The sequence below is a fragment of the Ambystoma mexicanum genome, chromosome 5q (assembly GCF_040938575.1).
Source record: "Ambystoma mexicanum isolate Mex_15411 chromosome 5q, UKY_AmexF1_1, whole genome shotgun sequence".
NCBI lineage: Eukaryota > Metazoa > Chordata > Amphibia > Caudata > Ambystomatidae > Ambystoma > Ambystoma mexicanum.
The window spans coordinates 66339333-66357443 of record NC_090933.1 but is presented as its reverse complement, the minus strand read 5'-3'; the positions used below and the strand labels follow the sequence as shown (position 1 = coordinate 66357443).

General features: G+C 48.3%; 1 protein-coding gene across 1 annotated transcript in view; it reads right to left on the bottom strand.

Moving 5' to 3' along the window:
* NFX1 (nuclear transcription factor, X-box binding 1) overlaps positions 1-18111 on the bottom strand; it is a 2569209-nt gene that overhangs the window by 1898365 nt on the left and 652733 nt on the right. The window contains exon 6 of the mRNA XM_069620539.1: positions 16092-16163. Within this exon, the coding sequence (XP_069476640.1) occupies positions 16092-16163 (72 nt within the window). The remainder of the gene's footprint in view (positions 1-16091; positions 16164-18111) is intronic.

The window sequence follows — 18111 nt, the reverse complement described above, 5'->3', positions numbered from 1 at the left end:
CAGGGTGCTTGGCAAGGGCGATTCGACCACGAGACGATCCAGGAAGGCGAAAAAGGCGAACTGGTTGGTCCCACCAGCTCAAAGGGAAGAAGACTCCTGGAAGAAGATCTCCTCTGTCGTCGGGAAAGTGGTGAGTTTCGTACAGCAGGGCTCCACCGGTGGTGTCGTCGTCGTAGATGGCTCAGCTTCTCCCCTCTTCGGATTCTTTAGGTCCTGTGGCGACTTCTGAAGTTCCAGTCCCCAAAGCCCTGCTTTCATGCAGAAAAACCCCCATTCAACAGCCTAGCTGTCACTCAAACATGCTAAGTGGTGAGCCGGGCGGCTCACCGCTGGGCCAATCACACAAGAGTGCGACTTGAGTTGCCAAGGCAACTCAGTCCAGGGTGCCTAATCCCCTCCCACACATCCTGTTGACCCCAGACAGAGTGGCACAATTTGGAGGGCTTCTGTGGAGAAGCCCGCCAAAATGTGGAACAAAGGGCTCGACTTGGGTTAGAGTTTCAGAGGCGAACACAAACGCCATTTTAGAACCGAGTCCTGGAAAAAAGACCCAACCGGGGAATAAATATGAAATAAATAACCCGGCGGTATCTTTAACATTGCACCAAAAAGTGGTGCGTTTAAAATGAATGGGAAAATCCCATAGGAAATATTCTGGTGGAATATTTTGCGTGGTATCCACTGCCACCAGCCAGAAACTCGACAAGGGGGGACTGGACATTACCCCCTTGGAAAACAGACCCAGGGGCAATCGAATTACCCCTACCAGTACTTCCACAATATGATGGTTTGTATTGGTTCTGTTCACAATTTGAGACTAGTAAAGCCAATGGTGACTTTACATGCCCTGTGAGACAGTAGTCAGTCCCAGGTTATGGAGTCTATGTTTGGGGGTCACTATGACACCCCTGTGTTACTGCACTGAGGGTGATGTGTAACACACATACCAAAAACACATGAAGCCCTATGGAGTAAAAGACCCCATAGCCCATAAAACACATCACATAGTCAAAGGACATTCTCAAATCAGGCCTAAGAGTGGGAGAAAAAGAGTCTCACTCTTAGCAGGAGAAAAAAAATAAACCCCAAAAATCCAGCAAAGCTGCTGGGGGACTCACTAGGTTTGGGAAATTAGCCTTAACAGAGAATTCTCCCTAACACAGGTCTGTAAGATTGCTTTTGACACAATGTCTCGAGATACCCTAAGGCAGGTTTTGAGGAAAGGAAATGTGCCCCCACTTGATCTTCGTCATACAGCAGATGTAATTGAACAATAAAGCGGTGGTGCACTATGGCTTAGCCGGCGAGATAACTGCCCCCTTTGATATCCGTAAGGGTGTGAGACAAGGCTGCGAACTCGTCCCATTATTATTTAGCATTTACATAGAAGAGATCATTGATTCTTTACTGCAGTAGTGTATGGACTCCAACAAGATGGGTTTGCAGAGATATCCTCCGTTATTCTACGGGGCAACGCAGTACTTTTGTCTACTACCTCTTGCAGATTAAAAGCTCCCCTGGATGTTTTACCACTATATGACTATCTAGGAACTAGATTCCATGAGAATGGCCATTGGACTGTGCAAGTAGAAAAGGCCTGCACTACTTTGGGGAAATACAGTGGAGCAACTAGAGCATTCTTCAATAGGCACAGTAGGCGTACTGTTTCCCCAGCTATTGAACTATATTGAAAAAAATAATTCCAGCGTCTCTTTATGGCGCAGAACTCTGGGGCTATGTCACAAAATTAACCTAGAAAGGGAAGAAAACACGTTTTTTTAAACATCTTTTAGCAATTTCCCCCAGGCACCCCAATGCATTATTACATCTCGAGCTTGATGTGCGTCCCATTGGAGTATCGAGGGCCTGGGGAAATATTGAGATAAGAGATATCAGGCATTCCATATAGGCCTTGGGAGATTTAAAGAAAGGGGGCTTTGAGTGTTTGCTACACAGAAACATGAGATTTCAGTACACGAGGTACCCAGGGCAATGGAGAGTAGGCTGCTAGTGCTACAGAGTATTTAGGGAATGGTGACAGTAGCAGTGGTTTCTGTTCATGGCTGGAACACTGGGACAGGCGCTATTTTGCAAGAAAGCACTAGATTCAGCTCTGATAACTGCCAATCTGATAATTTTAGGGGGTGATGTTAACATGTGTGCGGATCCGGAATTGGATAGATGGCAATAGGGAGGGACAGGAGCCAGGATTCAAGTCTATGGGCAAGGGATTTGGTGGTATTTTGCAATCATGAGGCTTGAATGATGTGTGGAGGCATGTGCACCTCCATATGAAAGGATTCCCCTTCTTTTCTGTCCCTCAAAATACCTACACTTGAATAGATTACCTGTTACTGGATAAAAGAGTGGTGGACTGGGTCACATGCTGCAAGATACAGCCTGTTGGGTTGTCCGACCATGATACAGTGATAATGGACAAACGCGCGGGTCGGGTGGGGTGAGGGTGATAAAGCTTGAGTCCAGATCACTGTGCAATAATTATTTTGGGACTAGAGAGTGTTTTGACTACTTATTTGAGAAAAAGAGATTGAAGAGTATTGCAAAACCAATGGTACAGGGAAGATAAGTGTCGGTACAGTGTGGGACACGGGGAAGGAGACTTGAAGGGGATCCTAAATTTCTTTTTAAAATAAAAGATAAAGAGGGATAATCGAGAAAGGGCTATGTGAGAAGAGAAGGGAATTTCAGAGGCAGCTTCCCAGTCACCCACTGGGGAAGGAGGATATCTTAGGGCTGTTAAAGTCAAAGAGAGCGGACCTGAAGGCTCTGGGGCTGAGATAAACTGTACGTAATTTGGCATTCCTCAAAAGTTGTACGAGATGGGGGACAAGACTGACTCCCTCTTGGCTGCAAGGTTGAGTGTGCAGGGAGCAGAAAGGTGGCTGGATAGGATCCAGGGCCCAGATGGGTTAATGCACGATGAGTTGGAGGGGGTTCTGGTCAGCTTTGTGGCTTTTTATAAGGAACTGTATGGAAAGGAAGGCAAACCACCAGATGGAGAAGTCCTGAGGTATCTAGAGAGAGTCAACCTTCCGGTACTGTCCGGAGCAGATGTAGGAGAATAGCAGTCTCCCATTTTGGAGGAAGAAGTGGCGGCGGCTACATTGCCCATGTCACCGGGTACGGCCCTGGGAGAAGATGAGATTCCCACAAGGTTTTACAAGCAGTATCTGATGATCCTATTGCCCCATCTGACTAAACTGTTCAACCACATCCTCAATAAGGGCCAGCTCCCATATTCATTATATGAAGCCCTGATCTCAGTCATACAGGAGGAGGGAAGGGACCCTACTAAATGGAGGTTGTATAGACCGATTTCTGTGCCGACATTTGATGAGAAGATCCTTGCGACTAGGGATGAGAGAGTGCTGCTGAAATTATTTCACTCTGACTAAGTGGGGTTTATCCTGGGTCAGCAGGGAGCAGATACCCTGAGAAATACACAGAATTTGATGGAAATAGCCAGGCGCAGAAATGAAGACCTGCTGCTGCTTGTGCTGGACACAGAGAAAGCCTTTGATCGGATATATTGGGGTTTCCTCCAGGAAGTGTTAGGGAAATATGGTTCTGGAGAAAGGTTTCGAGGGGGGGGGGGGGGGGATTAGGGCGCTATACTCGGACCTAAAGGCCAAGGTTGTGGGGAGGTAGGCGGTCGGACTCCTTTCGGTTGCAGAGTATAACCAGGATGCCTCCTGTCTCCGCTCCTGTTCACCCTATCTCTTGGGCCGCTGGCGGAACACATGGGTGTCAGAGCAGATCCAGGGGATTAATGGATAAGTTCTCTCAGATATGCTAATTTTTAAAAATATTGCCCATAACAACAAATATATATGGAACAAGCTACTTACCTTCAACTGCTGTTCTCCAGCATGGATCTGGCATGGATTCACATGCTCATGAACATTCCCCATCAGGCTGGGAAACCTCGGAAAAAGAAAAAAACGTTTCAGTTTTGTTTCTAAACTGTCTTCCTCCTATAAACCAATAGCTGAGCTCTGGGTCATATTGCCCCCAGCCAATGAATGCCCCTCTACCTAAGCCTATCCTCTGGCAGCCATCTTCAGATTTGGTAGCATGTAAAGTGGCAGTAGGACCAAGAAAAGAGCTGCAGAGGGGCAGGCGTGAGGGTTTGCATGTGAATCCACGTCAGACCCATGCTGGAGAACAAAAGTTACAGGTAAGTAACTTGTTCCTTCTCCAGCATGGGGGCTGGCATGGATTCACATGCTCATGAATAAAGACTACACAGCAGTACATATTACACAACCACGGGAGGTGGTGAGGCTGAACAGAAGCAATCTCTTACCTCCTCACCTTCAAGCGAACAGGTTGCCCAGCACTGCTTAGCCGACTCTTGGCTCCTCTCCCTGGAATCCCCGTCGAGGCAGTAGAATTTTGTGAAGGTGTGCATCGACTTCCACGTTGCAGCCCTGCAAATGTCCAGCAGGGGAACACCAGAGGAACGCCTTCGGGGCAGCGATCGATCTGGTAGAATGGGCTCTCGGACCGCCAGGCAGCGGTCAGTTTGCCAACCGGTGACAATGAGTGATGCAGCCTAAGAGCCACCTGGAAATGGAAGCCTTTGACAGTGCCGCCCCATGGTTCACAGGACCAATGTTCACAAAAAGCTGAGAAGTTTTCCTGAAACTCTTCGTTAGGGCCACATAACTTTGTAAGGGCCATATAAAACTTCAGCGCTCGGGCCACATCCAGCAAGTGCAAAGTCCTTTCAGCCGGCAACGAAGGTGTCGGAAAAAACACAGTTAACACCAAGTGCTCTTTGACATGAAATTTTCCAACGGAACCTTGGGCATGAAGGAGGGGTGCGTCTGCAGCAGCACCCTAGTCTTGTGGAAAGTACGGCCACTGGCAGGACAGGGCCTGAATCTCACCTACTTGTCTTGCAGAGGTGATGGCCACAAGGAAAGCTGTCTTCCATGACAGAAACTTGAGAGGGGCTGAAGGCATAGGTTCGAATGAGGGCCCCAGGAGCCTAGTCCGTACCACAATGAGTTCCCACGCTGGGCCGGAGCCTTCACCAGCGGGAACGAGCGGAACAGTCCCTTGATGAACTGCTTGACCAGACGGTGCGACCACAGAAGACCGTCCCAGAGACCGGGTATAGCGCGAGATAGCCGCCAGATGTACCTCGATGGGGGCGTGCGCCAGCCCCAATTTAGCCAATGACAAATACGGAAGTACTTAAGAGGCCATGACCCTCAGAGGGTTGAGCTTCTGTGACCAGCACCAAGTCGCAAAACGCTTCCATTTGTATCCATCGCATTTCAAAGTCGACGACGCCTTGGAGAGTACCTCCTTGCAGTCCGCTGGAAGCTCGTAAACACCGAACTCTAATGTTGCAGGAACCAGGCCTTCAGGTTCAGCAATCCTGGGTTGTGGTGCAGAATTGCAACTCCTTCCCTAGCGAGCGTATCCGCGACCACTGGCAGCTTGACTGGAGGGGACGCCGACATGCTTAGAAGGTCCGGGTACCAGATCTGCCTCGGCCACGCTGGTGCGACGAGGATCATACTGCACCGGTACCATCCGAGTTGACTGATGACTCGAAGTAGTAGTGGCAAATGAGGGAACGCGTATATAAACAGGCCTTCCCCAAGGAAAAGAGAATGCATCCCCTATGCTCCCTGGTTGGGGGAACATGCTCGCAAACCTCCGGCACTTGGTGGCTGTCGCAAACAGATTGATCTGTGGACTGCCCCATTTGAGGAAAAGGTTGTCCACTTCATCCTGCCGAAGCTCCCACTCATGGCAAGAGCGCAGCTCCCTTCTGTGAGAGTCGGCAACAGTGTTCTTTACTTCTGCCCTGTGAAACGGAATGAGGAACATCCCCTGGGTGACGGCCCAGTGCCACAAGTCCTGCGCCTCTTTGGGGAGTGCTAGGGATCTGGTGCTCCCCCCCCCTGCTTCCGGATGTAAATCATGGTGGCATTGTCCGTGAAGACCCTCACTGCTTTGTCCTTGAGGGACGGCAGAAACGACCGGAGGGCCCAAAACACTGCCTGTAGTTCCAGTACATTGATGTGTAGCGTCTTCTCTTCCGGAAGCTACAGGCCTCTTGCGTGAAGACGTCCGGTGTGAGCTCCCCATCCTTCCAGGAAAGAGTCCGTTGTGACTGTCTCCTGGTACGGGGGGGGGGGGGCTCTGGAAGTCCATGCCTCCGATGATGTTCGAGCGCATGCCCCAACACCTTATCGCCCGACGGAACTCCTCGTTTAGCGCGATTCTGTCATGGAAGGCACCGGCCACCTGGACCCAATGGGCGTCGAGGAACTCCTAGAGTGGGCGCATCTGCAGCTTGCAAAGCCAAACCAGGAATGTGCACGACATCATGCTGAGCAGCGACTTGATGGTCCGTGGCGATCTTCAGTGCCAACAGCCGTTGCACCTTGCCCAAGATGACCGCTATCCTCTCCTCAGACAGCGCTGCCAGGCAGGACACTGTCAAGTCTGGACCCCAGGAACAGCGCGTCCTGCAATGGAGTCAAGCAGGACTTTGCATAAACCACTGAGAAACCCAGGTCCGTCAGCAGCTGGCCGGTCTTACCGTGTGAACGCCACCAATGTCCTTTTACTTGGCCTGGATGAGCCAATCGTCCAGGTAAGGATAGACATGAATCCCCTGTAGTCGTAGAAGGGCCGCCACCGGAGCCAATCACTTGGTGAAGACTATGGGTGCCGACTTCAGTCCGAAGGGGAGAGCCTTGAACTGGTAAAGGTATCCCTGAACGACAAAGCACAAGAACTTGCAATGCTTTTCGTGTATGGGGATGTGGAAGAACGCGTCCTCTAGATCCGACGACGACAGAAAGTCTCCCTCCTCCAGCTGGCTGAGCACGTACTGCAGCATGACCATCCTGAACTTCTGGGACTTTATGTACTTGTTGAGTCGTCATAGGTCGAGAGTGGGCCTCCAGCCCCCGGTCTTGTTTCTTACCAGAAAGTATCTTCAGTAAACTCTGAAGCCCCGGAGTCGCTGAGGAACCATCTCCATCGCCCCTTTTCTTAACATGGCCCAAACTTCCAGCAGCAGCTGACGGATGTGTTGTTCCTGTTGGGCCACCGGTGGTATTTGCGGACATTCATTGAAATTCTAAAGTATGTCCGTGGGTGTGAGCGTCCAGCACCCATTGATCGGTGGAGGTGGTCTCCGACACACTGATGAAATTTGCCAGTCTGCCTCCCACCGGGGTGCATGGGTGGGGGCCGACTTCATGGCCAGTTCAATCTTGCTTGGGGGTCGGCGTACCACTGTGGGGTACTTGATGACGCCAGCGGCCACCACCAAAGGCCTTTGAGCGATCACTGTTGACGACCTGGGTCAAGGGAGGGTAGGCGGTAAGAGGATGAGCCCCTGCCGAAACCCTTCGAGGATCTGGCAGACATCCCTCCTGAGGAACGAAAGGACAGTCGGTGCTGTTGCAGCGTGCCCAAGGCCCGGGCTGTCAATGTTCTTAGATAATCCACTGCGTCCGCAAGATATAAACTGAAAAACAAGGGTGCTCCTAGGCATCCCTGCCGTACCCCTATTTCAACATTAATGGACTCCGACAAGGACCCCTCATCGTCCAGGCGGACTCTAACTGTGGTGTTCCTATGGAGCTCGACCAGCATTGCCAGCAACCCCTCTGGAATACCCCATAGCATTGCCAGCAACCCCTCTGGAATACCCCATGACCTCAGCTTTGCCCAAAGGCAGTATCTGTCAACCCGGTCGAACGCTTTTGAAAAGTCTACCTATGCCCCAAAGAGTGCTTTCCCTCCATTTTTCCCCCGAGTCTTTGCTCATGATGTTTAATGCCACTCCATTTAGCGCCGTTGAGAGACCCTTTCTGAACCCCGTCTGGTACTTAGAGAGGATTCCTGCATTCTTCACCCAGATTTCCAAATCACCCAAAAAGAACTCATGAAAAGTTTACCTTCAATGTCCAGTAGGGCGATCGGATGATAATTTCCTGGCATCACCCGGTCTCCCCCCTTGAACAGTGGGATAACTGTCATGGACACAGGACCAAAGTCACAAAAACCACACAGGGGGCCCGGATGGACACAGTTCTGGCACCTTTGGTGCCAGGCTCATGAACAATAAACAAGAACACTTCATTTAGGCACAGGAGTGCTTTTATTATTGGAACTTTCCATGTACTTTACTTAGGAGCAGCCCCACATGTACAATATTGGGTGTGGCTGCTTCTCTCGGTTGCCTTGCACGTGCCGACTCAGGGAGTGGCAGGGTGTGGCAGGCAAGCCAGACCTGATCAGCGTGTCCCACAAGCTCAGTTATATAAGCTGCTCCAATCCTAGATGCCGGCGCTTCGCGTTATTCTTCACTTGCATGCAGCATAATGCTCACCGCTATCTGGGTGCGGACTTACCTCTTGGAATCCAGCTTCCTTCCTTCACACTTACCTTTGGGGATCTGCTCCCACCTGCACGCATCTTTCGCTGAAACCAGCACCATTATTCCATCTTCATACCTTCCGGAATGCAGAATCTTGACCTTGACACTGCAGCACAACGCGCTCATCTATGAAGACAACTCCTGCAAGGAACACGAAAGACAAGGTTAAACATTTAAAAAAAACATTCAGTTTAATGTTGCTCTACCATCGGACCTCGCGCTCATCCTTAGAACCAACACTTACCTGTTGTCAGATCATCGCAGATTCATTCCTCTTCCATCCGGCTTCGTCTCGGGCTCCAAAGCTGCTTCTTGGCCGCAACCTCTCCTATTCGGAAGAAAGCAGAAGACAGACATTATTTAATGAGTGGATGACAGTATTGAAAACAAGATTGTAACGAACAATACAAACACTTTAACAACAGGCAAAAAGAGACAAGAGAAAGAACAAAAACACTTACCAACACGAAGTGGCATAGTCGCAGCTGGACTGGACTACCACGTGCAAGGGGCCAGTGAAGGAACTTGGTCCCGTAGTACAAGCACCCCTGCCAGAAGTAGCAGGACGGAGAGCTCATCATCAATAATTACCAGGTGAGCTTCTATGGGTCGGCTCATGCTCACAGAAACCACGCATTGGTAAGAAGGGTCCGAGAGGCGAAGTAGTCACAGCTTGGCAAACTCACCTCCTCTCATATTTCCGCAGGAGCAGTGCTACCACTTACCGCAGCCCACTGAATACTCGCAGGGGGAAAAGCCGGACAGGGGTCATCACATTCCAGGGAGGGCTGCAACTGTGCCCCAACGTCCCCACAGAGAAGAGGTGAGCGCAACAGAACGCAAAGCCTCTACGAATCTATGCCTGGGCGTTATGGAAACTTCAGAGACAGACCAGTTGGCCCAATTATTCGGAGAACTACGGGCTGAAGTTCATGCCTCAAGACAGGAAACCAATGCCTTAAGGAGGGATCTTATTGTATCTTATTGTGACTCGAGAGTGAACTGACAACTTGGCAAGACAGATGCCCAGGCACAAGCTGGCCAGGTTCCATTGCCCGGGTTTGCCCATCCTCCCATACCCCAGCCAACACCACCAGTTCAGGTGGTCCTTCCAGGGCGGTACCACTGGCCCCGCCCGAAAGCTTCACCGGTGACCCTAATAAGTACGCCACATTTATGACCCAATGCCGCCTTCAATTCTTGTGCAGACCTGGGGCTTTTCCTAACGATCAAGCCAAGGTTACATTTGTACTCTCATATTTAGGAGGTAGTGCAGCGGACTGGTCAATACCTCTGGTAAATTAAGATGATCCTTTGCTTCGGGACTCTGGGGGTTTTCAGCACGAGAGGGAGAAATTGTTTGCACCACATACTCAAAGACAAGCTCTGGACAACAAATTATTGTCACTCAGACAGGGAAATCAGGATCTATTGACCTACATCACATCCTTCAATCGTCTCATAGCCCAGACAAACTGGCCAGAATGAAAGAGGACTAAGCTCTTTTATCGAGGGTTGCGTGGAGAACTTAAAGATGTTTTAGGGCAAGTGGTGAATCCCCCTGAGGGATGTGCGGAATTCATCAACCTGACAGTGCAGCTCGATGACAGGTTGGAGGATCGCAAAATGGACAGAACAAAAGCCGAAGGACGATCTGTCTATGTGCGACCCCGTGAAAATCAAACCAAACCACACAAACCGTCTGAACCAATGCAAATCGGTGGGTTACCTAGCCCTCTCACTAAGGCCGAAAGGGAGAAAAAAAGACAACAACTCTGCTTATACTGTGGTAAAGCAGGTCACTTCCTCCGAGAATGCCCGGTGGAACCCCCTCAGGAACTTAGTTGGAGCAACGGACAAAAATGCAGAAGAAGAACAGGACTTAGGAAACTCCAACGCCCCGCAAGCGTAGGGGGCCACTTGTCGAGCGATAAAAAGCAATCTGTGCAGACCCCACATCTAGTTATCCCGGTGCTCTTGGTGAACCACAAACAACCGTCAAAAATACATGCCTTGGAGGCATACATTGACAATGGAACTGTGGGAAATTACATTGACCAAGATCTGGCTATCCGAATAGGCCTTCCTCTCCGGCAAAAGCAGAAATCGGAGAGCGTCATAGCAGTGGATGGATCTCAGCTATCATCCAGCCCAGTGACGGAGCATACCGAAAAAGTCATGCTTCTGTGTCAGGACAGTCATCAAGAAGACATTACCTTCAATCTCATCGGTGCTCCTCAGTTCCAGATGATATTGGGAATGCCTTGGCTGGAGACCCACAACTCTAGGATCGACTTGCGAAAACGAGTTCTGACCTTTACTCAAGACTGTGCTGGGACTTGTTACAATAAAGATGTCATCAACCTGAAATCAAAGAAAGCAATCGCACTGGGTCTCACTGGCTCCTTACCCCCTGAGTATCTGGACTAGCAGGATGTCTTTCAAACAGAGCAGGCCAACGTCCTGCCTCCGCACAGGCCTTATGATTGCCAAATTGATCTTGTATCCGGAGCCCAAATACCATGTAGTCGGATTTACGCCCTAACAGACCACGAAAATCAACATCTAAAAATCTACCTGGATCAGTATCTGGCAAATGGCTTAATCCGTCCATCCAAGTCCCCTGCCTCCTCGCCCCTCTTTTTTGTGCCTACAAAAGAGGGCGACTTAAGAACCTGTATTGACTATAGAGCCCTTAACCAGATCACGGTAAAAAACAGATATCCATTACCACTCATTCCTGAACACTTGGATCAAGTAAAAAAAACGCTCACATTTAGACAAAACTGAATTTACGAGGAGCCTACCATCTCGTGAGAGTAAAGAAAGGAGACAAGTGGAAGACGGCCTTCCGCACATAATATGACCTCTTTGAATACCAGGTTATGCCCTTTGGGTTATGTAATGCCCCCGGCAGCATTCCAATTTTTCATGAATGACGTGCTCCGTGAATTATTGGATGTTTGTGCACTTATTTACATTGACAACATTCTCATTTACTCAACTTCCAGAGAGGATCACATCGGTCATGTCAGGGCAGTTTTAGAGAAGCTTCGACAGCATCAGCTGTATGCCAAGTTGGAAAAATCTTTTTCCATGTGACAGAGGTCGAATTTCTCAGCTTTATGCTCACACCACGAGGCGAAAACATGGACACACGCAAGGTGGACGCTATCCTCCAATGGCCCTGATCAACGTCCACAAAAGGAGTACAAAGTGTGCTCGGATTCGCCAATATCTATCGTAGATTTATTCCCGGGTTCTCTCAGATCGTACATCCAATTGGTCTATGGAAGCAGAGGAAGCCTTCCAGAAGCTGCAACAAGCATTCACCACAGCACCAGTTCTTCGACACCCTCAACCAGATCTGCCATACGTGGTCAAAACAGATGCCTCCAATGTAGCAATGGGAGCGGTATTGTCGCAACGGGACCCTGGAAAAGAACAGTTACATCCCGTGGCATTCTGGTCCCGTAAATTTTCTGCGCCTGAATTGAACTATGCAATCACGGATAAAGAATTGCTGGAGATTAAAGCAGCATTTAGAGCATGGAGACATTATCTCCTTGGAGCTAGTCATACAGTTAGCGTCATCACGGCTCACCGCAACCTACAATACATAAAGACCGCTAAAGCACAGTCATCACGCCAACTTCGCTGGGCTCTCTTCTTTGCAGAATACGACTTTATAATCACCATAGACCCGGAATACGCAATGGAAAGGCAGACGCCCTATCACGCATGAGTGAGGAAAAAGCTTTTACCACATCAGATCCCGTGGCCATCATTCCTGAAAAACGAATCCAAAACAAAATCGCTGCAACCACCTGCTTGGACGACTTAAAATCCGACCTGCAATCCCAGATGAACCAATCAGCACAACAGGAATGGATGTTAAAGGGAGACCAATATACCATTGAAAATAACCTACCATACTTTCAAGGACGACTGTACACACCGGACAAAAAATTGCGAAACCAAATCATAGCAAACTATCATGATTCATTAGTGGAAGGACATCCAGGAATAGCCAAAACCCAGGGCAAGATAAAGAAAAACTACTGGTGGCCAACTTGGAGGAAGGATATAGCACAGTTTATCGCCACCTGTGGTGTCTGCGCACAACACAACACAAGTTTCAAAAGCAAAACCCTGCGGGTTTACTACGTCCATTGATGGTACCGCCAGCGTCTTGGCATACGCTGTCAATTGATTTCATTACAGATTTTCCTCCCTGCAACGGTTACACCATCTTGGTTATTGTGGATTTTTTCTCCAAAATGGCCCATTTCATCCCTTTGAAAGGACTCCCAACTGCTTCTGCTCTCGCTACCGTATTTCTGGAACAGATTGTTCAGCTACACGGGTTTCCATCAATACAAATATCAGATCGTGGAACTCAATTGGTTTCTGCCTTTTGGAGAAGATGTTGTAAAATTGCCAAAATCGACCTTCGACTGTCCACAAGCCATCACCCTCAGACCGATGGACAAACCGTACGGGCCAATCAAACTTTAGAACAATATTTAAGAAGTATGTTGCAGCAATCCGAAGGCTCTTGGAAAAATATACTTTGGTTAGCTGAGTGCGCATACAGCAACTCCATTCACAACAGTACAGGACAAAGTCCCTTCTACACTGTGTACGGTCGACATCCACGGACATCCTTTTTCGATCCACTCAATCCATTGGAAATGCCAGCGATAAGAACCTTACACAAAAATATCATTCAGGTCTTTAAAAAGCAGCAGAACATTTGACCAAGGCCAAGGAGAGACAGAAGCAGTTTGCAGATCGACACCGAAAGGAAGCTCCAAATTTCCAGATTGGAGACAAGGTTTGGCTAGCCTCCAGAAACATCCCTCTGAAAGGACCAAGGGCCTTCCGCCACAGATACTTGGGACCCTACTCTATCAAGGCTGTAATCAATCCTGCCGCCATGAAATTGGAGCTGCCATCCCACATGCGAATCCACCCGGTATTTCATGTCTCTCTCCTCAAACCAATGACAGGTACGAGGGTCAATACTCCACCAGAGCCTGAGATAATAGAAGGAGAACCGGAATATGAAGTCAAGGCTATCCTAGGTTCTAAGGTCGCTCGGTCCAAATTGTATTACCTCAGACTGGAAAGACTATTGACCTCAAGACCGAACATGGGAACCTAGTGAACATGTCCACGCATCCCGACTAATCAGCCAGTTACATCGCAATAACCCCCCAAACCAGGACCAGGGGGAGGACCACCCTTGAGAGAGGCCTTGAGGAGGAGTGCCGTCATGGTCACGGTTCCAAAGTCACAAAAACCACACAGGGGGCCCGGATGGACACAGTCCTGGTGCCTTTGGCGCCAGGCTCATGAACAAGAACACTTCATTTTGGCGCAGGAGTGCTTTTATTATTGGACCTTTCCATGTACTTTACTTAGGAGCAGCCCCAAGTGTACAATATTGGGTGTGGCTGCTTCTCTGGGCTGCCTTGCACGTGCTGACTCGGGGTGTGGCAGGCAAGCCAGGCCTGATGGGCGTGTACCACAAGCTCAGCTATATAAGCTGCTCCAATCCTACAGGCTGGCACTTCCCGTTATTCTGCACTTGCATGCAGTGTAACGCTCACTGCCGCCTGGGTGCAGACTTGGCTCTTGGAATCCAGCTTCCTACCTTCGCACTTATCCCTTTCCATTTGCTAGAGAGTCGGATGCCATCTTAGTGACCCTTACACACTGTCACTGCAAATACAACCAGAGGGGTTCAATATCTAGAAGTGGTGATTGACAGGATGCTTGATGGCCTGCCCTGAGCCAGTCATCCTGCTCTCTTTAATAGATTATATCAGGATGTACATAAGAGGGAGGTGACGACCCTTTCATAGCCGGGCCCCCTTATTACACTGAAGATTACTCTGTTACCAAAGTTACTGCACATTTTCTAGATGTTCCCAATTGGGGTTCCAGACCAGATATTGAAGAAGGTGAAAGGAAAGTTCCTACATTTCTTATGGCAAGGGGAAAAGCAGATCCATTAAAATAAGCATCTCTCAACAAAAGACAAAGCGGGGGTTTGGGATTCCCCAATTTAGATGGCTACTATAGGGCAGCCCAAATGAGAGCGGTGCCGCAACAGAGGATAGAAAGAGAAAAGCAGTGGGTGGGCTTGGAGAATTCCTGAATAAAGCCGGTGAGGGTTTGTGGGTGCCTACAGAGATACTAACTGGAACGATTAGGGAACATAAAATACTGACATTAATAAGGGAGATTTTGGGCAAAAGGGAAGACTATGAAAGGAGTAACCACTTGACCCTCGCCATTAAAACTTCTATGGGCCCCTCCTATAAGGGATGATTTCCCAGATTCCCTGCGTATCCAGACGTGGTTTGAGGTGCAACTGCAGAGGGAGGAGCCACTGTGGGTGAATGTATCTCCATCTAGGAGCTTGAGGACTGTTTAAAGATGGGGAAATGATCGATATTTAGTTATCTGCAGCTGAAGGGGGTGATCACTTCAAGTAAATGGAGGTTGAACATCCAAAGGGAGCTGACCGCATGGAGCAGGTACTTTTCCACTCACCTCACGGCTAGAGGGCTGATATTGCTGCATTACTAGAAGCCAGGGGGAAGGGAGCGGAAGGCCTGAAAAATAGATGGAAGAGACTTGGGACAGGGTTGGATGAAGTACTGTGGAGTAAATTGTGTAGGGATGCGTTGAAGACCTCAATAGCTTGCCAATACAAGGTCCATGGCATGAAGCTGCTACACAGATGGCAATGTGACCCCATACATTTGTCCATTATGTTCCCTGGGGTCAGAACTCTGTTGGAGGGAGTGCAAAGAGAGAGACTTATAGGCACGTGTGACTGACATTTCGTAGAGTCCAGAGTTTCTGGAAGGAAGTCCTGGGATGGAATTCAGAAGGCTGTAGACCCTTTTTTGGTACAGTTTGGCTGGAGGAGAAGGAGTGGAAGGGCCTCCCCCACATGGTTCACTTTACTCCGTTAGTGGCCAGGGTTTGGCTGAACGATCCATTGGAAAAGGAAATGTTTGCAGACTGGACAGCAATGGTCAATTAAGCTGTGAGAACTATTCCACACGAGAATGTCATGGCTATGCTGCATGACATCAATCCCTCTACTGAGATTGTGCCCTGACGGGTACAAGGAAGGGGGCCTCTTGGTGGTGGTGGTGGTGGTGGTCAAGAAGTTTTACCATTATTGTGGGATACCTTGGAGGTGGTGCAGGTTGAACCATTATTTGGAAGGTGGGCTATGATTGCAATTTTTTCATAACAAGACCATGGATCAGACTTGGACTCCGCAAGGGGACATGGGGGTGTTGTGGACTTGGGTTCTTTGGAACAGTGGTAGCCGATTTATGTAACATGATGTACTTTTTCTGCTGTACAAACAAATCCTTAATAAAATTGAATTGGAAATAAAGATTGTGTGTTTGGGATTCTAGAGCTGACAATTCTATTGAGGCCTATTTGAAGGTACAGCACATACAACATGAATACATTACTATAAACACTGACTATGCCCTGACATTTATTTTCCAGTTACCCATAGTAGCATTTCAAGCAATAAAAGAAGACTGGATTTTCACAGTAGATCCATTTTCAATCAAAGGTCCTTTTCATTAAGGGTTACAGTAAGTCTTACCTTGTTCGTCCACATTCGCATGCTTTCGTCGTGAAGGCAGGGCATGATGGACAAGGCCCTGGATGGCAAAGGCTTAAAGGATAAAGGAAAAATGCATTATCCTCTGTCATAAATTAACTGAGCGATCTACAAAAATAACAGATGCAAGTAAGTTGTAAATACACACGCCAATAAAAATAAAGTACAAGACACATTTGTTAGGTTATGTTATGTTAATTACACTTATAAGGCGCCAAAGCCCGCAGGCATCCAGGCACCGAAAGACAGAAGTAGTTGCAGACAGAGCTGGAGTTGTTCTATTCAAACAATATAGTCTTCAACTGTTTACGAAAAACAACGTGGTTTTCTGTCAGGCGCATCTGTGTCGGAAGAGAATTCCAGGCGCCTCGGACACAAAAGGCCCTACCTAAACCACAAGACCTTTTTATCCGGGGCAAAGCTAACAGAGACTCAACCGAGGAACGTAAGCTTCTTGTTGGTTGATAGACATTTATCTTTTCCTTCAAATAAGCCGGAGCGTTTCCAAAAATACACTTATGACATGTGGTAAGTATTTTAAATTGGATACGAGCTGCCACTGGAAGCCAGTGAAGTTTTCTTCTGGCCGTAATGGTGGGTTCCGAGCTTTTCATCTGGAAAACGATTGGCAGTATCATAAGTGCATTCTACCCACAGAGGTGGCAGCAGGCACAATTAGTTTACTGCTGACAGATGGGGTTTCTTGGCATCTTATGCTAGTTGTGATGGGCCAGGAACACTGGCAAGCACATCATAGTACCACATATAGGACTGCCCTAAAACAGTGATTTCAATCACAAAGCCGGTCATGCTACAGAGGATATGCTTTGAAGAAGTGTAAAAAATAAAAAGTGAGTTTGGCCCACTCGCGTATGAACATGTGTGGTCAAACGTTAATAATCTTAAGAGCACTTTTGCAGTTATTCCTGCTTCCCATGACTGACCATGCTGAAGAGTAGTGGTTCTTATCTTGGCTGTTGTGGCATAGGTCTGTGTTGACATACTTATTTATGTACATGTGCACAGACATTGTTTGGTGGTAATGTATGACAATAGAATAGGTTCTTTGGATTCTGGTCTTCACAATACCATACCTCTACATTGTCTGGACTTAATTGTATTGCTGAACTACTTTTACTTACCTGTGCAATGATTTAAAACAGGTTTGGATGTTTTTTAGCATGGTTTACTTACAAAAAGAACATTTTTGAAGGCCCCCCTAGATACTTGCGATGGCTAGACCCCCCCCCCCATGGCAAATACCAAGGTCAGCGAAGAGATAAAACCGGTCAACATGGAGGCGAAAATTAACCAATTAAAAGTATCCTCCGCAGTTGGCCCGATGGCCTCACAAATTTGGTCTTAAAGGCTGATGCTGAATTATAGGCTGTTTTTTAAAAAAATATATTTTTATTTTATTTTATAAAATCAAACAAACGCACTACAAATGTTTCAAAACATAGAAAGCATCATATTCCAACATATTTTCAAACTCCCCAACTCCCCCCTCCCCCCTTAAACTAGAGCCGGTTCTCACATGTCGTTTACGGGAACATCATTGGGTGGCACAATACTTAGGCAGCCATCATCCGGGTCCTCTGTTTCGTTGTCACCCTGGTGAGGGTTTGCCAACGAGGCCACCAATTGCCGCCAGGCCAGCAAGAGCCCTACTTCCTCTTCCCCCCCCTAGTGACTGCTTCAAACCAGACTACAGATTCAGCTTCCGCCCAACTCAAGAGGTCTGTCCACCATAACTCCACCCTAGGTCTGTGGGCCGCCTTCCAGCCCATGGCAATCCTACGTTTGGCCAAGACATAAGCCAGGTACTTTATCTTGCTTATGTGTTTCAAATGCCGGGGTCTAGGGAAAAGCCCAAGCATGCATGACCAGGCCGATTCCACATCTAGTACCACCCCCCTGCCGGCCAGTTTCGTCTTGACCTCGTCCCAAAATCTATGCACCTACGGGCAAGCCCAGAACATGTGTAGCAATCCCGCATTCA